The sequence below is a fragment of the Perognathus longimembris genome, chromosome 10 (assembly GCF_023159225.1).
Source record: "Perognathus longimembris pacificus isolate PPM17 chromosome 10, ASM2315922v1, whole genome shotgun sequence".
Taxonomy (NCBI): domain Eukaryota; kingdom Metazoa; phylum Chordata; class Mammalia; order Rodentia; family Heteromyidae; genus Perognathus; species Perognathus longimembris.
The window spans coordinates 46,319,810-46,345,435 of NC_063170.1; the positions used below are offsets into that span (position 1 = coordinate 46,319,810).

Genomic DNA, 25,626 nt, shown 5'->3' on the forward strand with positions numbered 1-25,626 from the left:
TGAATCTGCCTATCACAGATGCCTTATTGACACATGCCAGTCTTTTGCTCATGCGGAGACCCATCAAGTGTGCCTAGCAACAGCTAAGAGAGCTGAATCCCAAGGAGCAAACATGGCACGGGTACTTACTAAGTCAAGTTCATGTGCCAAGTCCTGACTTTGCCTAGGTTCTGTCTTCCCAATCATCTCCAGTTCTTTCCTCCTCACCATCTTTAGGTTTTCTATTTTCTGTGTTCCTTTCCCCCTTCTTCTTTTCCCTTCTTTTCCTTCCCAGTTCCCCCTACCTCCTCCCCTTTATTTCTCCTTCCTCAACTGCCATCTTAGCAATTTCACATTTCAATGCTTTCCTTGTAATTAAATTCTTACATTCTATTATATCAAGAATGTTTCATTTATGATGGAAAACTCCATTCGTTATTGACCTCAATATATTCAGTAACTCCAGGACTTGATAAATATGTGTTGAATGAATGAATTCAACCAATTGCAACTCTTCGGGGTATCTGTCCTATGGTGTTTGTTTTGAGATAAGGTCTCACTATAGAGCCCAGGCTGGCCTTAAACTTGGAGTCTTCCAATCTCTACCTGCAGAGCCGGGAATACAGGTATGCACCTGGGAATACAGGTACATACTACCATGGCTTGCTTTTAATTGTTTATATGCTACATTGTGTTGCAATCACTTATAATCTCCATGTATATATATGCATATCGATGTATATAGATATGAATTCTAGGTGCTAGGGAAAAAATTAATGTTCTTATTTTTTATGTGGAAACTTAGGCTCAAACACATGAAGAGATTATTGTGAGTTTTTTCCCAGTTAACAAAAAGATGTACTAAAACAAAGGCTTTTGGAATTTTACCCTAATGTCTTTCCCACTTTTCCAATGTTCCTTTCACTCGTATCCTAACACCTCCAGAGAACAGATGATGCATCATTTCTGTGCACTGTAAAAGATTTGGAGCTTTTGGCTGAGGGAATGAAACATTCTTTCTTCCTTTTCCTAACTGCTTAATGATATCCAACAAAGTGTATCTCAACACACATATCCTGTAAGACGTGTCTTACTGTAGTAGAACAACACAGACTGTATCAGTTAGTTATGGCTGTGTAACCAGTCAACCCAGAAGCTTGATAGTTTGCGACAATAAGCACTTGTGGTTGTTCACAAGACCACGGATGAAATGGGTTCTATTTCTAGGTTCACTGGGCTCACTGGGGACTGTGTGGTTAGCAAACTCTTCAGTCCCTGACTGGGCTCTTCCCTGAGCATCCTGTCACCTCTGAAAGTCCTTGCATATGCAAGTAGACCGGTGCAAGGTTTGGAGTCATCCTCTGGGGTTGCTGCTACATTCCACAAGCCTCGAAGTCAAAGTTCCAAGGAAGAAAGGACACCTCAGACACACCGAGGTGCCAATCCACAGGCTGGTACCAGGCCCTTATCTCCTTGAAGATGAGGAAGCAGAACCACAGGGATGCAGCAGCAGAGCTCTTGTTGGGAGGGCAGCCAGTGTGGACTGGCTGGCTGTGTTGGAAAAAAGTCAGTCTCCACTTGTCAGGGGATGCTAATGTGAAAGCCCATTCCTGCATCCTACTCCACCCACCCTTACTTGCTACAATAAAAGCTGGAGTGTGCACCCTGCCCCTGATCTTTCCATTCCAGGAAAAGCATGTCTAGAGAAGAGTGATAGACCCCCACTGGCCTTTCACATCTGTGCTAACTCATTTATATAATTACTCCAGAAAATGGTTTTGATATGAAGATTCAACTAGACTTTTGTGCTTTTTCCTTGGGCTTATCAGTGTGTTAGTTACAATTCATCCCCACCTCTCACAACAACCAGATCGCTTTCATCACATACTGTGACCCATTATTCTTGCAGTTAGCAAGGAGCTGAGAAGTCAAGATGTGTGAATTTTGGACTTTAATTTTCAAGCAAGAATAAATAGACCATTGTACTCCCTTTGTGATATATATAACTTTATGAATTTTTTAATCTCATTGGTGGTATTTTCATTGTTTCCCTGAGCTTAAGTGTAATCCACATCTTTTGTATGTTTCCGGCATTCAATTTTTATTGTGCTCGTGGAAATCAATATTCCAGATACGTGCACAAGTGCACACATTAAAATGAACATGACTTCATTTATTTCCATGATTAGACATTCAAATAAAAGTGCTTGGGTGTCTGTTTTCATATTCATAGGTCGAGATCCGTACATCAGAGGTATTTGTATAAGTGACACTTTTATTACATTCATTTCATTTGCAATATGATAGTGGATCATAAATATGTTACTTTTATGCCACCAAATCTGATTTGTGGCACTTAGCCTCTCACAAGGAGAATACTTGATATTTCATGAAGCACCTTTAGTCCAAGAAGTGCTTTGCAAACATGGAGCCAGGTCCTATCAGATGTATAAATCACACTCCCTGACCGTTTGCATGCCCTCCTCTCTCCACTTCATCACCTGTCTGACCACTACAGAGGGGCGAGAACAGGTAGCGATTCCTCTGCAGAGTCCAAAGGGGCTGTGATGCCTTTCAATTCTGCAAGCAAGGAGCTCAGCTGAGCTCTGTCTGGCCACAGAGGCCCTGATGGTGGATGGAACTCCATCTCTAGTCACCAGGCCATGCTGTCATTCATGGATGTGGATGGAAATGCTGCATTGAGCCCTGGAATCACAGAGGCAAATAAAATGCCACCTTTGCTTTTTGGTTATGCACAGACCAGGATGAGTGTGTGGAGCGGGTTCTGAGGCAGGTATGGCCGTGTGTACCCCTCACTTTGCCTCCCTGCACCTGGACCCTCTCAGGGGTCAGCTGTGCTGGAAAGCATTTTGTGCACCCCTAAATCCATCACAGATGTGTGGGTGCATACACAAGCCAGGTGCCGCTGGGGTGAAAGAGGAAGTGGCTGTCACAGCTGCACACATCTGGTTCTCAGAGAAGGGCATCATGGTTCCCAGCCCACCGGCCTCCACCACCACCATCCTTGCTACCCACACCCTCTAGCAAACGAAGAGAGAACCCCCCTCCCCCAGCTATCTCTATGGGACAGCAGAACCGAGAAGTGCTCCCTCTTGACGCAGGACTCCGTCCATCCTTAGGCCTGTCTCCCGGCCTCCCTGCCACCCTTGGCTGATGAAGTAGGACTCCCTCCAGCTGTCACCTCTGCTGAGCTTTTGCATCCTTGCTGTTTTGTGACAGGCTGTCCTTTCCCTCTGCCTACACTTTCTGGAAGGTCTCATGGAGGCCCAGGTGGCCCATCCATGCCAGGAAAGGCTGAGTGAGCTCCTCATTCCTTAGTGGTCCAGAACCTTCCTCAGTGGGGTAGGAAGGAAAGGTGTCCACTTCCTTGGGACTGTGTGAGTCCAAGTGAGGAAAGAACTGGGACCAACTTGGGCACGCGCCTTAATGTAGTTTCTTCATCTGCAAAATGAGTTTAAAACTGCCTGCCTGGGGCCGGGATGTAGCTCAGTGGCAAAGAGCTTGCCTAGCAAGTGCAACATTCTGGGTTCAATCTCCAGTATCAAAAAAAGAAAAGACAAGAAATAATAATTAAAATAAAACCAAACACAAACCTGCCTACCTGGTAAGTGGATTGAGTGAGGTTCAATGGGCAAAGCTCCCAGTACAGAGTTCCAGATACCCCAAAAGCACTCGTTTCTCCCTCTCCTCCCCTTCCTGGGCAGGGGGAGGGGAGGCCTGCAGAGACTCTGACTGCTCTGTCCTAGCCTCCCCTCCCTTCTTCCGTTCACTTCTCCTCCCTCTTCCTCTGCCTTTGCTTCACTCTGCCATCCATCCTGTCCCAAGGTAGGGTGCAGGGACTCTCCTAGCACCCTGGCTTTGCCCGTGCACAGATGGCATGGGTGGCCTTCCTAAGAACATCCAGTCTAAATCCTTTTAGGCAGATCAGATTATGCTCCAGGTGACTTTGCAGCACCCAATCTCAGGTCCTGCTGGCGGCAGAGGTCCCCCACAGTAACTTGGGCTCCCCAGAGAAGTCACATGATCTGGTTTTACCTGTCTACTTGCTGGGCTTCTGTTTCCTTCTCTACAGCTCCCAGCCAGAGACTGGGACATCCATTTGCCCTGGGCTGCCGTGAGTGAGGCTGTGTCTCCAGGGCACCGAGCAGCTCTCTCTCTCAGTCCCCACTGTGTGCCTGGCACCTCGGGGGCAGGTGGCATTCACCTGCTGTGATCCAAGGGGCCAGATGAGGCCTGGACGCAGTGGTTCTGAAAGAATGAATGGTTTTCTCAGGGCTGAGGTTTCTATTTGTTTTAAATAACATTCCAAAAACAAAAGGCAATGTGGTTAACACAGAAAGCCTAGCAATCCGAAAATCAAGAGGGCAAGAAGCTGAACCTTACCACTTCTGAGATGAATCTCTTCAAAGGTGCCCGGCAGTTCATTCAGCAAATTGTAAAACAAAGGCAGCCAAGTGCTCAGCTAGGAAATGCTAGTTATGAAGGCACGGGAACTGTGCTCAGGGACCTGCCTCTGAGGCCCAAGGCCTTCCCCAAGGGGCCTCTAGGGAGGCCCCTGTTCTTCACTGAATGGAAAGTTCTTTCTCACAGCCAAGATTTACCACCTGACTGGTCAGGTCCCCTGCCCAGGCACCCTGGCCGTGAGCTACTTGTCCAGTGGGATATTGATCCCACTCTTGTTAATGATCTTAATTTTCCCACTGTTCCTGTTCCAGGTGTCAAGTGGTTCCAAGTCATCATTTAGAGACAGAACCTCCTGTTTTGGGGCAGCATGAGCCCAGTCACTAGTGACCCCTGGTTTGCCTTCTTTCCTTTCCAGCTGTCAGGAATGACAGGAACAAGAAAAAGAAGGAGCCTTCCAAGCAAGAGTGCCCTGAGAGCTATGAGATGACAGCCGAGTTGGACGACCTCACAGAGAAGATCCGAAAGGCTCACCAGGAAACCTTCCCCTCACTCTGCCAGCTGGGTAAATACACCACGGTAAGGAAGTCTTTCTGGCTTCTCTCTCTCTCTCTCTCTCTCTCTCTCTCTCTCACACACACACACACACACACACACACACACACACACACACACACACACACGTCTGCCAGGGTCATCCCAAACTTGCATGCCAGCCAAGTAGAGCTGTACTATGGCCGCGTGCCTCCACGTGGCAGGCTGAATAGGTTGAGGCTTTGCCAGGTCAGTCATGTGTACATGCATTCACAAGAAGCACTCATTGAGCACTTACTGTATGCTGGCTTGCATGCTAGGTACAGGAAACCTGAACTGTTTGCTGCTCTCAGGCAGGGACTTTAGTGAAGAAAGAGACAGAGCTGTTTAACTATTTCATGGCTGCACAAAGCCCAGAGGAGGCCCTGGAAGAATGGGATCTGCCTTTCCTAAACACCAATCTAGCTCTAGAATCTCATCACCATTACAGGGCCATCCCTGTGGATGAGATCTGACTTCAGTGAAGCCCAGGTGTTGGTGACTCACACCTGTAATCCTAGCTATACAGGAAGCAGAGATCTGAGGATCAAGGTTCAAAGCCAGCCCAGATAAGAAAGTCTGTGAGTCTCTGATCTTCAATTAAGCACCAAAAAAGCTGGAAGTGGAGCTGTGACTCATGTGGTAGAGTGCTAGCCTTGAGCAAAACAACTCCGGGACCATGTCCCGGCCTTGAGTTTAAATCCCAGGACCAGAAGAAGAAAAAAAACCCAAAAAACAAAAAGCTCAAGCAAGAGCTTTAAGAGCACAAGATAGGGGTAGCCTGTGCCCCTGAGTATGAAGTTTCCTCTGTGACCACTGTTCTGTGTGGCATGGCTTCTACAACAGTTAGAACTCAGGAAAAGGGCAGAAGAATACAAAGATTGAAAGGTAGGAGTCCTATGCTGGCTGTTCTGGAATATGCTGGGCAAGATAGCAAGAAGTCCTTTACTTTGGGTAGGGGGAGAGACAGGGGCATGAACTCGGGTTCTGAGTGATGTCACTGAGCTTTTGTGCTCAAGGCTGATGCTTTATCACTAAGCCATGGCTCAAGCTTCTTCTGGTTAATTAGAGATAAGAGTCTCACAGCCTTTCCTAGGAAAGCTAACTTCAAACCACGATCTTCAGATCTCAGCCTCCTGAGTAGCTAGGATTACAGGCATAAGCCACAGGATCTCAGAGAAGTTCTTTAATTGTTCCAAGAGGCATTTGCCTATATTGTAGTCACTGACATATTTTCCTAATCTGTGGTGCTTAGTAGGCCCTCAATAGATATTTGACAAATGAACAAATGGATATAACTAGAATTTCATTCTGGCTTCCTCAAATGGCTTAAAACGTTGCCCAAGATATCAGTTAATGTACTTAAAAATCCAATGGCACAGCATTTGCTGGTTCGGTAACTGGTATGGTATAAAAATATTAGTAAGTAAGGTTCTGAGAAGAAAAGATTTGATGGGGAAACTGAGAAACAGTGATGTCAAGGGGAAGTGGTGGTGCTTGAGGGATGCAGGAATGGCAGCCAGATCTGGCCCAGAAGTTTCCATGGAGCTTGGCACTGAAGTCACCCAAGGGATCCTGGGGTGGGTGGCGTCTGGGCTCGGGTAGGTGATGCCTGTGCTGGGGTGTGTGGTGGGGGTGATATGGGGGGCAGGGGAGGGGTGAGGTGTGCTGGATCAAGCAAGACTTGTGCACATCTGAGAGTCCAGGAAGAATGGAGACCAGTGCTCCCCTGAGCTTCATGAACATCACAGGCCCCTGGCCATCTTGTTCATGCTCTAGCTTCCTCTCAGGGGGCTCTGCCGAGCATTTCCCCGCCATGCTGAAGAGCCAAGTCTGTGACCTGGGCTTTTAGCAGCGGCACTGGAATGATCTTGTCAGGCCCACACAGCACAGGGCAGGAGAAGCAAAACGTGTCTTGGGCACTGGACTGAGCCTTAACACTGTGGCATGGAGAGGAAGGCCTGACCATAAACTGTGCTGAGTTGAGAGTGGAAAGGGAGAAGAGGAGAACCCACGAAAAGTCCTGAAAAGCCAGCTCATGAGTCTGAATTTGCACCTATAACCAATGAGGAAAAAGTGACGGTGATTGGAAGTCTTTGTTATCATTGCAGCCACTATTTATTGAGAATCCAGCATGTCCCAGAAGCCATATTAAGTTATCTTAAATACTTCATTATTGTTATTATCATTATCACTCAAGTCCATATTTATTGAGTACTTATCATGTCCCAGAGAATAGTCTAGATTCTCTAAGTTTACCAATTCTATGATTGCCTGTGAGAAGTCACAAGATGGATATTGTTGCCCTCATATACGGATGAATAAACTGAGGCCTAGGGAAGCTAAGTGATTTTTCCTATTGACTTATGGTCAGCAAGAAGTGGGACTTGAACCTGGGCAGTCTGACTCCAGTGGCAGAGCTCCTAAGCACTACACTATATACAGAATGGACCAATAGGACAGCCCAGAGCAGGTAGAAGGGAAGCCAAAGCCACTGGGAGCATCCAAGTAAAAGGACATGCCTATTTTACTCGAATAAGTAAAATTTCTAGCTCTAGAGAAAAACCAGAGATCTCAGGGAGGACTTCCTGGAAGAGGAGCTTGAGGGGGGCCAGGCAATAAAACACAGAAAACATCAACACCTGGGTCTTGCTCTCCTCGACAGGGCCCCTTCCTCTCCCCAGGTGAAGCTGTCTTCAGTCAGTCCCCCAAACCTGACCCACAGGGGAAGCGGGCAGGTCTAATGCCAGGGGTAGAACAAGCACAAATCAGATCATTCTCCACTCCAGAGCCAGTGCCCTGGTGGCGCTCAGATCCTCCAGTGCAGCAAGTCGGGGGGGGGGGGGGGCACCAACACTTGGAGCAGTCGCCCCAGCCATGGCTAAGCTGACCCAAGCATTCTAAAATCTACTTCCACTGTTCCCTGTCAATCACCTGAGTGGTGCTCAGTACTGAGCAGCACTGTCCCCTCCCCTGTTTGTCTCCCAGTCCTTCCTGGGGTCTCCTTACCCTAAGCTGCTTGCCTGCAATTCTTGCTTTCTAACTGTGTTTTTGGCCCAAGACACAGAGGCTCCCTGCTGGCCTCTTGGGACCGCTCCCAGTCGCCCTGCCTTGGGGGGGGGGACAGCTGTCATCTGTCTCCTGGGGCTCCACCATCCTAAGCTCTTTGCAGGGCTTTTCTGCACCTCTTTCAATCAAGCACAGTTCCTCCCTGGGGGTGACCCCCCCTCACCTATTTCCAGAGGTGAAGTGAACGTACGCTCCTTTCTCTGGATCGCCATGGTGTAGACACAGATTTAGCTCTGTTTTCATTGTAAGCGACTTCAAATCCTTTCTGGAAGTAGGTGGCAACATAAATAAATAAAAGCAGCCAGAACACATTCTCGACAAGCTCAGTTGCAACTTGAGCATTTTACAGAGCTTTTTTTTTTTTTTTCACAGCAGTTGTTTCCATGGCCAGGAACTTCCTGCCACCTTCACCAACGTGCCATCGCTGCCTTTCAAATAAGTGGGCAGATGGGAATAGGAAGGCAGGCAGCCAGCTGCCCACCTGCCCACCTGCACGGCCTTCAGAGCGGCTTCTCTTTCTTCCCTGTCTCCAGTCAATTTAGGACAAATGATTAGGTCCCAAGGGGTGGCAGGAATGGCAGCAGGAGGGGGGCGGGGGGTTGACATGCTAGACTTGGGCAGGACAGGCACAAACTTCAGAGTTAGTATCCTTCCGAAGGCTTCTAATGAGCGAATGATCACCCTAATAAAATAAAATTAAAAGAGAAGGGGTTCCATGTGGAAAGGAGGGGAGGGGCTGTGCGGACAGCCCAGTGGGGAGTGGGCTGGACGGCAGTCGCTCATTCTGAGGATGGAGGCTGCTCCCTTAGACTCATCAGCCACATCACTGGGGCTCCAGGCTTTAGAAGCCCCAGTTCAGATCTTGCCTGTGCTACTCAGCTGGATGTGTGACTTTAAAACTTACGCCATCACTTGCATCTCAGCTTCTTTACCCTAATAGTGGTGTTTTGTGTGTATGGGCCAGTACTGGGGCTTGAACGTGGGGCCTTAGTTTTCAGGTTCTTGTTTGTTTGTTTGCTGAAGGTTGATGCTTTACCTCCTGAGCCACAGCCCTGCTTCCAGCTTTCTGCTGGTTAGTTAGAGATAAGAATCTTACAGACTTTTCTGCCCAGGCTAGCTTTCAACTGACATCCTCAGGTCTCAGCTGCCTGAGTAGTTTAGGATTACAGGTATACATCACTGGCACCCAGAAATAGTTGGCCATTTTGATTATCATGTATTAATTGTAAAATGATTACCTTGTGATATTTCCATACATGCATATAATATACTTTGATCATATTTGACGCACTCTGTGATTTTTTTATCTTCCTCCCCTTTTTTTTCACATTTTAGCATGTTTCATTATGACATTTTCACCTGTTTATAATACATTTCAATCATATTCACCCATCCATTATCATATCCATTTCCCTTTTACTGCACCCCCCAAATAGTTCCCATTTCACGTGTGTGTGTGTGTGTGTGTGTGTGTGTGCGCGTGCACGCGTGCATATGTACCAGTACTGGGGTTTGAGCCCAGGCCCTCATGTCTGTTTTGGTTTTTCCACTCTCAACTGGAGCTGAGCCACACCCCACTTCTAGCCTTTTGTTGGTTAATTGGAGATAAGAAGTCTCACAGACTAATCTGCCTGGGCCTGGCTTGGAACCATGATCTTCAGATCTCAGCCTCCTGAGTATAGAATGACAAGCGTGAGTCCCTGCACTCAGCTTATGTCCTTTTTTAAATAATGGGAATTCTCATGATACTATTCAGAGGGGTTGGTGAGAAAGTGTGTCAATGTTGTCACACTGTTTCTGGCAGAGCGGAAGTGTACAGAACGGGTAGCGCTTTTTTTTTTTTTTTTTTTTTGGCCAGTCCTGGGCCTTGGACTCAGGGCCTGAGCACTGTCCCTGGCTTCTTCCCACTCAAGGCTAGCACTCTGCCACTTGAGCCACAGCGCCGCTTCTGGCCGTTTTCTGTATATGTGGTGCTGGGGAATCGAACCTAGGGCCTCGTGTATCCGAGGCAGGCACTCTTGCCACTAGGCTATATCCCCAGCCCAGGGGTAGCGCTTTTGATCTGAAGGAAATTGGCTTTGGCATCATATAGAGCCACATGCCTGGACTCTGGAGAAGGAGGGTGGAGGGTACGACTGTGTGTCTGGCCAGTTTGGACCCCACACATGACTGCTCTGCCACATGCAGAATGCACATCGCCGTGCCCATGTGGTGGGCTGAGAACACTTGTGAATTCAAACTATGAAGACTGAAAGACCCTTAATCCACTCAAAGAAAAAAAAAGATCTCAAACACAATCATTCACACACACACACACACACACACACACACAACAGGCTTTCTAGAAATGCTTTAGAAAATGAAGGACATTGTGAGCAGTTCCAGCTCTTGGCAGACCCAGCTTCGTGTTTAGAAAAAGCAGTGTTGGGGGCTGGGGATATAGCCTAGTGGCAAGAGTGCCTGCCTCGGATACACGAGGCCCTAGGTTCGATTCCCCAGCACCACATATACAGAAAACGGCCAGAAGCGGCGCTGTGGCTCAAGTGGCAGAGTGCTAGCCTTGAGCAGAAAGAAGCCAGGGACAGTGCTCAGGCCCTGAGTCCAAGGCCCAGGACTGGCCAAAAAAAAAAAAAAAAGAAAGAAAAAGCAGTGTTGGGGCTGGGGATATAGCCTAGTGGCAAGAGTGCCTGCCTCAGATACACGAGGCCCTAGGTTCGATTCCCCAGCACCACATATACAGAAAACGGCCAGAAGCAGCGCTGTGGCTCAAGTGGCGGAGTGCTAGCCTTGAGCCGGAAGAAGCCAGGGACAGTGCTCAGGCCCGGAGTCCAAGGCCCAGGACTGGCCAAAAAAAAAGAAAAACCAGTGTTGGTGATAAACCAGTTAGTTCATGGAAACCTGATACTGGGGAAGGGAGGAGGCTGGGCTCCCAGGAGAGAGCAGGTGAGGAAGGCTCAGGGTCTGGGCTTTCACCCTCACCTCCGAGCTGTCTTCCCAGAACCAGCCCACAATTTATAAGCCTCTGTTTTTCGCTAGTAGACACACCTGCTCTACACGTCACTCACACCAGCCTGTGATTTTTCTGGTCCACATCAACCATGCACCTACATGAGTAGCTCCCTAGGGCTGCTGTAGAAGTCACATGGACTGGTGGCTTCGGTATTTGCTGACTCTGCCATGGATTGGGAGGCTGGACATCCAAAATCAAGATGACAGACTAAGGGGAAATCACCCTTGCCTCTGATGTTGCAGGCAACTTAAGGTTTAACAGCACATTGCCAATCTTCCTCTTCTTTCCTCTGTGGGTCTAAATTTTCCTTTTTCTCGAAGTCACTGGTCAAACTATATTAGGGCGCACCCTAACAACCTCACTAACTGGATTACCTTTGTGGAGGCTGATTTGCAAACTTAGTTATAGACTGAAGTTCTGGGTGTTAGGGCTGCAGAGAACCTATTATTAGGAAACACAAGGCAATCCATAATTCCCACGGAGAGTAGAATTGGAATGCAAGATGCTTACCTCTGGGCTTGTGGCTGTGTTGTGAAGTCTGGCTGAAAATCAAATTTTCTCACAAGTGTTGTGAGCCATTACACACTCAGGTAGCACACAAACGCTCATTCTCATCCTTTGAAGAATACTCTGTAGGCACCATGTGGAGTGCCCAAGATCTGATCAGTGGTGGAGGAAGGAAAAGATCTTCCTAGTAAAGGGAATGGAATAAACATGACCTCAGGGTTTGGCAATTAGGCATAAACAGGAGACAGAGCTTAGTCTGCTAAGTCAGAAGGGGCTAGCTTGCTGGACTGTGTGTAAGGAGGTAAGAAGTGTGGAAGGTCAGCCATGGGGAGCAGAGAGAAGTTTCAAGTCAGGAGGAAGAGCAATCCCAAATGGCTGGTCCCTGGCTGCTGCTTCTTGCCTGGCCCAAGGGGTTGGCAGCTACATGGAGCAGCCCTTTTGATCTTCCTTTAGATGAGCCAGGGGACTTCAATAAGCCTACAATGGCTCCTCCCAGAAGCTGCAGTCACCCCTAATTCTAGCATCTTTTGGACATCCTCTAGGACTGGATTTATACCACTGCCAGCCCCTCCCCCCCCCTGCTATCACCTCCATAGTGAAGGGGCTACAGCTGGACTAGGGGCTTCTCTAGTTATGTGACTGTGCCTGAGTCCTAAGCAACAAGGGGTCAGGGGTACCCCTAGAGATGTTCAATTCCTCCTAAATAGCTATGAAAGCTAAGGAGCCACTGTGGTAGCCAGGAGTTGCCACAAATGGCATTTTAATGACAGTGGTCCTTCCACCTTCATTGACTGAAAGTAAAACAGGTCAGAAATGGTGCCAAACTAGGCCCATTATGTCAGAGTCCTCAGCGTGCCACAAGGATGGGGTATTTGGGTGTGTGGGGGGGTGATTTTGTTTTTGCAAAATTGAGTGTCAGGTCTAAACTGTCGGGTCCAATGCAATGAATACTAGGCAGATAAGAAATTCAATAATTTGGACAAAGTAAAATATAACATACTACACAGAAAAATAAATAAGCAAACCAGTCAGAAGAGCAGCATGCCGCAGCAGAGGACCAAGCCAGCAGGAGAAAGAGAACCATTTGCGTGGCGATCAATCAATAAAAATACATAAATAAAATGGCCACCTAATTGGATTTTATTGTGGAGCTTAACAAGGCTCTGGGGGAGGAAGCAGACCGTGGGGTGCAGTACTGTAGGAAAATGGTAGAGAGGGGCTTTCGGGAGAAGGCTGACAGACAAGCCAGGATAGCCGAGCAACCAGGAGGAGAGAGCTGGAGTCTGAGCCAGGCACTCAGGCTCCTCCGGCTCTTCTCCCAGTGGCTGCCTCCCCCGCACTCAGCACCCCTCCTTTTGCCCTCTCTGGTATTCAAGACCTCCCTAAAATCCTGGCACTGGTTTTTGGGTACCCCAATTGCTCAGCAGCCTACGGGGGCCCCGGGCTCGGCACGTGCAGACTGGAAGATAGTCCCTAAGCCACTGGCAGCCTCGTGCCTATGAATCAGCCTCCGGGATAATAAAATACTGGGTTATTTTGTGTTTTATTAACTGCCTCTTGCCTTCCGCGTGCATAATAGCGAGCTAGATTTACATACCGCCACTCGGCTGTGCGTTATTTTTAATAGAAGCTGCAACAGTCCCCGCATGATGAAGTGGCCTTCTCGCCACTGATGAAGATTTCTTCACACTTGCTGGCTCGGGCAATGCGGTGGTTTTTTTCTTTTTTTTTCCAGATGGATACATCCTTGCAAAATGATTTCCCCCATAAGCTTGCTTGCCTCTGTCCCTCTCTTCCTTGACATCTTCCTGCGAACCGGATAAACTGCCTATTAAATTTAATTACAGCCTCAATAGCCACACATCTTGATCTGACACCCCCCCCCCAGTGTATTGCTTGGGGCCAAGGTCCTTGAGGAAGGCATAAAATAAATCTGGAGGATGCAAACCCACTTCCCCGAGCATTGGGACCTTCCACACACCGTGGCCTCCCTTCTGCAAGCTCTGGATTTCATTGGCTGAAGTGGAAAAGCCATTGCTGTGGATATGGTTCTTTGTATCCAGCTAGGGGCATACTTAGAGGGCTATCCATCAGTCCCAGGGAGCGTTCTCCTTCGCTGGATGGTTCTTCACTGCCATCAGAAGAAGCAGTGTCTCTGAGTCTACCCTAGGACATTTCAAACAAGTCAGGACTTCTGCAAACGTTATTCACTAAAGAACAAATTGTGTGGAATCTTACACAGATGCTCACTGGGGCATCTACAGGGTGGCAGTGGTGAAACTAGTCATGAGCGACAAATCAGAGATGAGGGAGTACTAGGGTGAGGGTGTGGTCATCACAGGGGGACCAGGGATGATACAAGAGAAGGTGGCATTTGATCAAAGACAGGGAATGAGGAAGTAGGTCATGTAGAAACTGGGAAGCTAGAGGACAGGTGCACCTAGCAAACAGACCCAAGAGGGCCCTGCCAGCCTGATCAGGAATACGCTATATGGTAATCCCATAGAGATGGCTGGTGTCTTCCCTACCCCAGTCAGTCGAACTAGGGCTTCTTTTCAAATCTGAGGGGAAGGGCTTTAGCCTGCAGGGGTTGAGGAGCATATGAAATTCTGAACCATGACCTGTGTTGTTAACTATTGTGATAAGAATAGACTTACTTCCTTGGGGGAGGGGGGCCCACGCTTGTAATCCTAGCTACTGAGGATCTCGGTTCAAAGTCAGCCCAGGCAGGAAAGTCTGTGAGACTCTTACCTCTGATTAACCACCAGGAAACCAAAAGTTGGAACTGTAGCTTAAAGTCACAGAGCACTAGCCTTGTGCAAAAAGAGCTTAGAGACAGTCCCCAGGCCTAGAGTTCAAGCTCCACAACTGACAACGGGGAGAGGGAAGAGGGGATTGGGAGAGGGAGAAGGAGAAGAATGTAAAAACTCGCTGTTTTGGGGAGGCCAAGGTGGGAGGGGGCCCAGTAATACAGGCAGGAGGTGGTAGTTCAAAGAGGGCAGAAACCACCCCTCTCCACCCACCACTTCCCCAATTCCTGATAGTTCTGACACCTCAGACCTCAACCTCATAAACCCAATCTGTGCATTAGTCAGAATTCTTCCTGTTTCAGGTGACAGAACCCAAACTCCAATTAACTTACATTAAAATAGTTAATAATAATAACTGTGTGGATGCGGCATGGCTGCTTATCTAGCAGCTCTTTGTCTTCAGTGACTGAAGCCACTCCTCTGTCTTTCTTCCCAGCATTTCTTCCAGTTGCCTTCATTTTTACGGAGCTCTTTTCTACTTGATGATCCCAAAAGCTCTTGACAACCTTTACTCCCATGGATGAGAGCAGTTGATTTCCTCAATTCTCCCCCACCAAAGTCTCAGAACCAACCTCATTGGTCTGCTCTGGGTCACATGTTCTTTCCTTAACCAACCACCATGTGTAGGAGTGCCCTGACCAGCTAGATCATCCTCCCAAGGCTTTTAATTCTGAACAATGCAAGCCTAACACACAAGTAAAATAGTGTGCTAAACCCTGAGATCTTTTCCCAGCCATGACTCTTCTCATACTCCTTGAACCGAAATTACAAACTTCCTTCTATTCTATCTGTACTTCGATGTGTGTTCTGCATGAGAGTAACGTCTCCAAACAGCATCAAGTCATCATGCTATTACTAGATAAAATTAACAGCTCAGACACCTTGATCGCTCAAATTTCTAGTTTTTCTACAACCCCTATGAATCAGAGCCCCTTGTTTGAAATTCTGGTGAGGTTCATACCTTATAAAATAAGTCTCCTAAATGCCTTAATTCCTTTATAAAGTAGTTGGAGTACAATTCACATATATAATTTCTAAATCTTTTTTTAGACATGATTTGAAATTTGTGTCAGAACTATGCAGTAATGTAACTATGACCTTAATCTCTCTCTCTCTCTCTCTCTCTCTCTCTCTCTCTCTCTCTCTCTCTCTCTCTCTCTCTCTCTCTCTCTCTGGTTCATTGAGGGGCTTGAACTCAGAGCCAGGGTACGATCCCTGAGCTTTTGTGCTCATAGGCTAGCACTCTACCACTTTGAACCACAGCTCCACTTATGGTTTTCTGATGGTTAGTTGGAGATAAGAGTCTCATGGACTTTGCTGTCCTGGATAGCTTTGAACCAGGATCTCTAGATCTCAGCCTCCTGAGTTGATAAGATTATAACTGTGAGCCACCAGCACCCGCCAACATTTTCCATCACTCCAGAAAGTTCTACGGTGCACCTTATGGGTCAGTCCCATCCTGTCCCCAGAGACAACAGATTTGTTTGATGTCACTATGGTTTACCTTTCCAGGATGCTATGTAAAGGGAATCACTTTATGTCTACCTTCTTTCATTTAGAAAATGCTTTTTAAAGCCAACCATGTTGTAGCCATATTTCCTTCTCTGTGATACTCCTAACTTCGATCATAATTTGGCTGTCATCTGTTAACAGTGAAACAGTTGAGTTGAATCCCTTTGAATCCCCAGGTTCCGCTCTAATTCTTAATCCCCCTTGCAATGTCTTTGTTGAGGAAACCTACTTGCTGCTTTTATAGGATTTCTGGATATACCTCCATGATTTCCCATGGCTGTGAATTTCCTCCAGTTAGAGCTACAGACTCCGTCTGATTCAAGTTTGTTCTGGGCCAGACTACAGCATAGGTGGCAGTGTGTATTTGCATCAGGATGGATTAGAACACATGTGTCAAGTTGCTTGTTTCTAAGATAGTTGCACTGATGGCTATTACTGAAGGCCACCCTAGAGCCATTAGCTTGTCAGAGTTGTAACACACCGTTATTCCTTCCCCGCTATTAGCTGGAAAACAGTGTAGGGAGAAACTTGCCACCATCAACAGTTCCTGCATTATTCTGTGACACTGGGATAAGCGTTTGCACATTCTAGAAGCCTGACTATAGCCCCCACCAACACATTCCTTGTTTAAGGCGGGTAATGTCAGTCCACTGACAGAAATCATGTTGAATTCTCTGCCTTCTCTAGGCTCCCAGATCGTACGTTCTAATGGTTCTCTCTCTCTCTCTCTCTCTCTCTCTCTCTCTCTCTCTCTCTCTCTCTCTCTCTCTTGCTCATCACAGAATTCCAGTGCTGACCATAGAGTCCGACTGGACCTGGGTCTCTGGGACAAGTTCAGTGAGCTGGCCACCAAGTGCATTATTAAGATCGTGGAGTTTGCTAAACGCCTGCCGGGTTTCACCAGCTTGACCATTGCAGATCAAATCACCCTGCTGAAGGCCGCCTGCCTGGACATCCTGGTATGAGTCTTTCTGAATTCTTGGGGTACAGAAAGAGAAGGAGGGAGGTTGATGAGAAGCTCCCAGCTTCACTTCCTAACAGCTCCTGAGCCCACCCTCTGGAGAGGCCTGGAATTGCACCGAACCTTCCACTCTCCCTCCCCAGTGTAGGGTCCCCTCAGGTGATCTTGGGAGGGCAGAATTCCATGAGGGAGACCTCCATGATCATGGCGTTCTCCCTGCCTCAGGAGGTTACCTATAACCTGCTCAGGCTAGGCAAACTCATTAGATAAACCACCTTCCTTCCTTCTGTTCAGGCTCGTGCTGCCCCAGAGCCTCATGGAACATCAAAACCTATTCTACAGGGCTGGGAATATGGCCTAGTGGCAAGAGTGCTTGCCTCCTACACATGAAGCTCTCGGTTCGATTCCCCAGCACCACATATATGGAAAAAGGCCAGAAGGGGCTCTGTGGCTCAGGTGGCAGAGTGCTAGCCTTGAGCAGGAAGAAGCCAGGGACAGTGTTCAGACCCTGAGTCCAAGGCCTGGCCAAAAAACAAAAACAAAACAAAACAAACAAAAAAACAGTTCTACAGGGCAGCCCTGCAAGTGTTAAAGATTGCCAATGTTTGGATCCTTCAGGCTGAAGTGCCAGGAGGTAGCCCAGGGGAACCCTAGCTCTAGCCCTGACCCCAGTCTTGTCCCAACTCCATCTGTGGCATTGGGGAACTTGTCCTTCTTGTCTTAGTTCCAGCTGCTACATTAGAGAGAAGGCAGTTTAACTAATGCTCAAGAAGTTAAGGCGGTGGACTGAGCATGGTAGGTCCCTTGCTGGGGCTCCTCCCCTGAGCCATGGATGGTTGCCTTCCTGCTGCACGCTCTTGAGAGGGGCGAGGACACTGGTCCTTCCATCTCCTACACAGCACTGAACTCTTCATGGGCTCCACCCTTGTGACTTCATCTAAACCTAATCTACCTCATGGCCACACCGTTGACTACCACCACTTAAAGATCACACCATTTAATACTACTACTTAGGGATCAGGACTCCAACAAAGAAATGGAGGGAGGGAATGAATTCAGTCTGTAGTAGCCCAGTAGGCCTCTTTCGTCACCTGAACGAAAGGGTACTTCTGATGCCAGTTCGTTCCTTGCCATTGTCACAACTGAAGTGTCTAGAGCCTTGGAGTGGGTAAGGCTGGGCGCACATCTCCTCCTCTGTGGTCTCTGCTGGCCTCTGCTGGCTGATGTCCACCCTCTCTCAGTTCAGGATGGGGTGGACTTGTGTGAAGGAAGAGAGCGCACAGGCCCCATCAGAAAACAGAGAACTATTGATTTCACTTCTTTAGTTCTTGGTTCTGGAGGCTGGGTGGCCCAAGAGCACAGCGTTGACAATTGACTCAGAACCTGTGAAGCCTTCTGGCTGCCTCAAAAGGCAGAGGGTACCATGTGGAGGCGCAGAGTGAGTTTTTTCTCTTGCTTCCTCTTTATATAAAGCTGCAGTCCATCTTTGAGAGTGAGGGGTTCACCCTAATAACCTTATGTAATCCTAATCACCTCCCAAAGGCCTCACATCCACTCAGCTTAACTTTAGGTACATTTTTAGCATGAATGTGTAAGACACATTAAAACCATGGCATGGGGTAGCTGCATGGGAAGCCAGATTGTTCCCAGTTCCTTCATTTACTAGATAGATGCAAGGACACTGCCAATCGTGACTTGGTAGCCTGCAGGTGCCAGAGATTGTAAGAAGGTGCAATTTTCCTTCTCATTACACTACGAAGTCTGGAGTAAACCCAGGTTCATTCAGAAAAATCAGAACCTCAGAGCAGCATTAATCTGGAGTTTTCTGACTTCATCTCCTTTGATCCCCAGGCAATTTGGTGAGCCTGAGGAAGGAGAAATCACCCCATTTTACAGGTGAAAAGCTGGAGGGGAGGGGAGGGGAGTCACTCATTATGCTGCTGGAACCATCCCTCAAAAGCCAAGTGTTTCAGGTGGAAAATCACAAGAGGATGGGAGACATGAATGGGAACCGTTGAGAGAGGGGAGTGAGAATTACAGGAAGATGGAGACATAAGAGGGGGACGGCAGGGAGAAGAACCACACCTCCTGCATTTAGTAACATCAGCTAGGGTAAATCAGTAACAATACTGATGACAAGCTATGGGAGTAGGAAGCAAGAACTTCCATGATGTAAAGTGGGACTTGGGCAGATGTGCCCCAGCCCAGGCCAGGCATCCTCTTTAAGAAGTTAGCAGAGAATGGAGTACCTGCCACCTGGGTTTGGTCACCCAGGGCACCGCTTTCTGTGCCCTTCTTCCAACCTTACCCCAGCTTGTTCATGGCCTAGAGCTTCTGCACAGTGGGCTCTTGCTGCCCGGAGCCTTCCATGTCTGCCTTGCCTGCTCCTTCACCAGCTGCTGCTCAATTCCCCTTGAAGTCTTCTCTAACTAAAGCTGGTGGCTCACACCTGCAATGCTAGCTACTGAGGAGACTGAGATTCTAAGACCACAGTTCAAATCCAACCTGAGCAGAGAAGTCTGTGAGACTCATCTCCATTAAAAAACAACAACAACAAACTACCAAAAAAAAGAAGCAGAGCTGAGGTTCAGGTGATAGAGCATTAGCCTTGATCAAAAGAAGCTCAGGAACCATGCCCAGGCCCTGAGTTCAAGCCCCAAGATCGGCGCGCGCGCGCACACACACACACACACACACACACACACACACACACACACACACACACAGTCTTCGCTAAAGAGGCCCCAATCCGGCCCTGGACTCTCCCACCGAGTCCTGAGGGCCCTATCATCACATGGAGACTGTGTACTTGTTTTTCACCAGTGTCTTCTGGAAGGATCTAGGCTTAGGGAGGGTAGCAGGACTGCTGCAGTTGGTCACTGTGGAAGGAAGCGAGGAATAAGTATTAATGGGTGGCAGAGCACATGAGTGGGAGTCAAAGTTCAAATTCTACCCTCGGCTACTTTCTAAGCATGGCATCTCAGGCTTCAAGTGTGGGGTGTTGCCCTATGGACAGTTGGCTTCCCTGAGTCACCACTTGCTGCCCTTCCTTCCCCAAAGAAACATTCCCATGCCAGTCACGCCAGCGGCCTGCTTCTGCTGACGCACAGCCAGGGCCTGAATGACTTAAGCCATGACTTGTGACTCCTGAGGTCGGGAGCCAGTGCAGCCTCTCGCCACAGCCAGCGGTTCCCACGTCAACATGGCCCCTTGCCCCCTTCCCAGGGCTCGGCACAGGCAGCGAGCTCTGGGCCATGGAGCCTCACAGCCTGACTTCAGGCTTCAGCATTGCATCTGGTCTGGCCGCTAGCACCATCGTGGGGCAGTCATGGGGTGTCCAAGCCCACTAGCACCATGGTGGGGCAGTCCTAGGGTATTCAAGCCCCCTAGCATCATCGTGGGGCAGTCCTGGGGTGTCCAAGCCCTCTTTCTCACCAGGGTTTAGAATGATCACCACATCAGAGATTAAAATGGGGAGAAAATGGACTTGGCACTCAGATACTCTGCTTCAGACGTCAGCCCTGCCATCTGCCATTAGAAATTGTAGGAAATTCGAACCACTGGTGACCTCTCAGAGCTCAGTTTCTCATCCGTGAAATGGGCCTAGTAGTCACTCTTCCTCACTAAGGAGGTTCAAGCTAATTCCTGACACTTAGAAAGCACCCCTTTAAGTGGGCAGTTGTCCCAGCACTGAGAAGCTGGGGAGTACTGAGCTCTGGAGAAGAGCACTTTCAGTCTGTTGTCTGGGTAAGTAGCCACACATGCCCTGGGTGCCCTCACACACCCAGAAATGTGGCTTGCCTGCAGGGTAGCAACCGCAGAATAAACGTGGGGCTCCTGAAAGTGTATTCAGAAATGTCACACATCTCCTTAATGAGTTTTCTATTGATTACAGGTTGAGACAATTTGGGATGTATTCAAAGTATAATGGCCAAATTGTGCTGCGGGATTCTCTGGGTTCTCTTCACATTCCAAGAGAGGCCATAAGAGTACTAGGCTAAAAGCAGGGCCAGAACCAGGAGACTCCTGCCGGCAGAAGGGTGCTCCCCACAGCTGTCTCTCTTATGTGCATGGTATTTATTATCATATTTAAAATTTCCCATGAGCGCATAGGGAGAAAGTCAAGCCATATCAGGACCTGCTCAACTTGTCAGACACAATCAGTGTAGATAGCAAGGTGAGAGAGAATGTGTACTTTCCCCATGGTGGGAAACAGGGTACCCTGGGATTCCCCTTAGGGCTTCAAAGGTGAGCGAGAATCTGACGAGAGAAGGTAAACCATTTACCCAGCAAATGTTCATTAACCACTCACTGTGTGGAAGGCAGTGTCCTAGATGCGCGAGACCCCGCAGTGAGCAAGGCTGGTGACAGAGCAACCCCATCCTCACAGCGTTATTCTACAAGGGAGCAAGGCCAGGAACCCTGGATAGTGACAAGTACTGCAAAGACAATAAATCAGGATGTGACACCGGGCAGATGCCTTACACCTGGACTCCTAGCTACTCCGGAGGCTGAGATTTGAGGATCAGCGTTCAAAGCCACCTGGAGCAGAAAAATCCATGAGGAGCTTATCTCTAACCGGCAAAAAGATGGAAGTGGAGCTGTGGCTCAAATAAGCCTTGAGCAAAAAAGCAAAAGGACTGCTCAGGCCCCAAGTTCAAGCACGCACACACACACACACACACACACACACACACACACACACACACACAATGTATTCATACTATGGCATACTCTGCAGTAAAGAAAAAGAATGGCATATAGCCGCATGCACTACGATGAGGAAAAATCTCACAGACACATACAGAGTGAATAAAAGTCAGACTCAAAAGGCAATGTACTGTATGCTTCTATTTGTCTTTAGTGCAAAAACAGGAAACACCTATAGGAACCAAAATAATTTTATTTTGGGAAATAAAGATTCATTTAGAAGAACCCAGGGAGCCTCTCCATGCTGGAAATATTCCTGTCTGGATGCCGGTCATGGCGACTCAGGTTATTGGAGAAACTTCACTAAGCTATACCTTGGAGGTTCATGTACAATCCAAGGTCTATATCAGATTCCTTGCCTATTGCTTTGTAATAGTCAGGACATTTAGCAGCTTAAAAGACAGTGAGCTGATGGGGGGATCAGAAAGGTATGCAGCCTCCCTGGCTGACTGTGGCTCAGCTGCTTGCAGTCAGGATACATGGGCCGCAGTCCTCTGAGGATTAAATGGCCAGGGCCTGGTGGTCACAGGTGGCACAGTGCATTTGTCCAGAAAGTCAGTGCTGGTTCCTGATGGGAGGTCTGAATATCTAGCCACACAGAAACTCTCCACAGGGCTGTTTAGCTTCTTATGTCCTGTCCACTGCTTCTCCCAGAGTTGGGGACTCAAGAGAGTGAGCAAGGAGAGGCCACATCTTTAGGTCCTAGAGTCAGAAGCCATACATCCTCACTTCCATAGGCTCTACCTGTGTAGAAGCAAAATAACTTCCTTAGACCATGCCCAGGCTCTGGGAAGGGGTGTCACAGAGTTCCTGAAAAATATTTTAAATCTCTCATATGACCTCAGTTTTATACAAAAATGATATTCAGCCAGTGAGAAAACATGGCTGTGGTATTGATTTGTGATCTCATGACTAGGGACCTTCCACTTGGCCATACAATAGGAGCACTAAGAATTTTGAGAACAAAGCCGGGCACCAATGGCTCATGCCTAGCTACTCAGGAAGCTGAGATCTGAGGATCAAGGTTCAAAGCCAGCTCAGGCAGGAAAGTCAGTGAGACTCTTTTCTCTAATAAACTACTCAGAAAAGGCCAGAAGTGGTGCTGTGGCTCAAGTGGTAGGGAGCTAGTTTTGAGCAGAAAGAAATTCAAGGAAAAAGCCCAGGCCCAGAGTTCAAGCCCCATGACCAGAAAAAAAAAGTTTGAAAACAAGTCCTCATTTAGGTATTTCAGCCCTTTATACACGTGAAGTGTGTGTTTCCTGGCCATCAGCTCTAAGTTCCTGAGCCCCAGGTAGGGTCACCGTTAATATCTCAGCAGGTGTACAAAGGCCCTGGGGACAAATTACACTGAGGTCCAAATCAGTCCTGAGATAGAAGTCATAAAACCTGATTTAGGTTTTGGGCTTGGGGACTGGGAGATGAGGTAACTATGAGTCAGTGGGCATGTGACAGAGACAAACATTTTCTAAGTCTCTGTCACCCCAGTGGTCAAATCTAGTCCTGTGGTCAAGCCCAGAGTTGGTATAAAAGGGTACAGATGTGTCTTGCTTATTATTCCCTACATAATGTTATTTTTTTATTTTTTGTAGTGTTTTAATGAAAGAGCTAGAAGGCATTAGGCATCTGAAGCAGGACAGACTGCCCTGGGAACTGATGCCTGAGCTCCTTGGAAACTTTTACAACTTCCTTACACGTGATTTCTGCTCACAGGACTGACAGGCTGAATGGCTTAGATGACCCACCAAATACATTTGTTTTTCTTTCAGATCCTTAGAATTTGTACCAGGTATACCCCAGAACAAGACACCATGACCTTTTCTGATGGCCTTACCCTAAATCGAACTCAGATGCACAACGCTGGATTTGGTCCTCTCACGGACCTTGTATTCACCTTTGCCAACCAGCTCCTGCCTTTGGAAATGGATGACACAGAAACAGGCCTTCTCAGTGCCATCTGCCTAATCTGTGGAGGTACCGGCTTCCTAGAAAATCCTCACGGGGCCATGAAGAACAACTTAGAACTTTGGGGAAATCCCTTGTTTCCATTCTGGACTTGTTCTGCATGGGGCAAGGCATGTGAATAAATCACACATGCCTGGGTTTGTTGCATCTTTCTGGATTACATTTCTGTATTTTATGTAAATTTTAAAGATAAGATTTGAGATCCTTGTGCTCTGAAATGCCAAAATGCTATTTCTCCTGCTTCCACGTGTCTTTTTTTTTTTTTTAGAAGGCAGGACCATACTATTATAAAATAAACTACCTAGGGACGTTTTAATGATGACCCAAGGGAATTGCATGTTCAGTTTGTTAATATAGTGGCTGGGAATACAAGTTATTGCCTGGGCTTCCCCACCAGTCCCTGGAGGACTGGAGTAAAATATGCTTTTCTTCTTTGTAGTGACCCCTGCTGGCTTACAGGAGGCTGAACCTCAAGTGGTTAGAAAGTAATGGCTTTAATTAAGGGGCAGATTTACCTTGCTTTTATAACCATCTTACTCAAGGTTTGTTTGTAATTCAGCTCAACACTGACATCTCCTGGTTATAAGAGGTAATTCCCTGAAAAAAGCAAACAGAATGTGCTTTGGACCAAGTATTACCGAGGAAAGCAACTGCATAGGTGCTCAAATCAATGTGTAACTGGATCACCAAATTAACAGTCCAAATAGAGTAGGAACAGGCAATCCGGGAGAGGGTATGTACACCATTTCTGTTCTGACACTGATTGTTTCACATTTTCTTCCTGATGTCTAGACCGCCAGGACCTTGAGGAACCAACAAAAGTAGATAAGCTACAAGAACCGCTGCTGGAAGCATTAAAAATTTACATTAGAAAAAGACGACCCAGTAAACCTCACATGTTCCCAAAGATCTTAATGAAAATCACAGACCTCCGCAGCATCAGTGCGAAGGGTATGTTTATGTTTGTACACGCACCTCGGAGGGCCTGCCCAGAGGGTATTCTTTCTAAAACCATGTCTTAATTCACGGTGTCTTGGCTACATATATATGCTTTGGAACTCATATATCACTGGAGTCAAAGCGAAATTAACACTGCTCACATGAATACACACTAACCTCAACTTTACTCCTAGGCTTGCGATGTGTTCAGTTCATCTCCAAACACGGGATTCCTGCTAACTGGTACTCTGTGACTTTTTATTTCCTTGTGCTACTAGGGATTGAACCCAAGGCCTCTTCATTGCTTGCTAAGAAAACATCCTGCCACTTGAGCTATACCCTCAGCCCTTTCATATGTGTTTTGTATTTGATACAGGTTTTCACTGTCTTTGCCCTGGCTGGCCTTGAACTGCAATGCTCCGACCTCCACTTCCAGAGTAGCTGGGATTACAAAAATGTACCACCACACTTGGCATTGACGATCTTAACAAATTAGTTGTAAAATTCTGATGACTAATTAGAAAACCTTTTTTTAAGAATGTACTATATGGCAGTTCATATCTCCATTCTAGCTTTTCATACATCTCTAGTTTATATAAACCTGACTTTGGTTTTTCCTGAACAACCAAAGAAAATTAATTTGTACTTAGGGTAATTGTCGTTGGCTAAATTTCTGTCATGTAGCCATTGCTCTTTGTGTATAGGCAGATTTACTTCTGCATTCTTCTGAGCAAAGGAAGTCTTGTCATCCTGAGCAGTGTAACTATTCCTTGCCTAATAATTTTCAGTTTGTGTGGCAACTCAAGCAAATACAGATTTACCTAGAGCCATAGCACAGTTGAGTGTTAGAGCTGGGCTCTTCTACGTAGAGAAAAATCCGTCTCCCAAATATGCTATTATTTGTCACCTCTCTTCTCCATTAGTGTGCTCTCTACCTAAGGACCTTGGCAAACCAAGAAAATGACTCTACACTGCAGCAAGTACTTAAAGAACACAGTGAGCCAGGCTCCATTGGTGTACACATGTAATTCTAGCTACTCAAGGGCTGAGATCTGGAGATTGCAGCTCGACGCCATCCCAGACAGGAAAAGCTGTGCGACTCTCATCTTCAATAAACTACTTAGAAAAGGCCAGAAGTGGCACTGTGGCTCAAGTGGTAGAGTGCCAGCCTT

The 25,626-nt window shown here is 47.4% G+C and overlaps 1 protein-coding gene across 1 annotated transcript in view; it reads left to right on the forward strand.

Moving 5' to 3' along the window:
• Rarb (retinoic acid receptor beta) overlaps nt 1-25,626 on the forward strand; it is a 146,979-nt gene that overhangs the window by 118,697 nt on the left and 2,656 nt on the right. The window contains exons 4-7 of the mRNA XM_048355968.1: nt 4,820-4,980; nt 16,665-16,841; nt 23,320-23,524; nt 24,308-24,466. Coding sequence (XP_048211925.1) covers nt 4,820-4,980; nt 16,665-16,841; nt 23,320-23,524; nt 24,308-24,466 — 702 coding nt within the window. The remainder of the gene's footprint in view (nt 1-4,819; nt 4,981-16,664; nt 16,842-23,319; nt 23,525-24,307; nt 24,467-25,626) is intronic.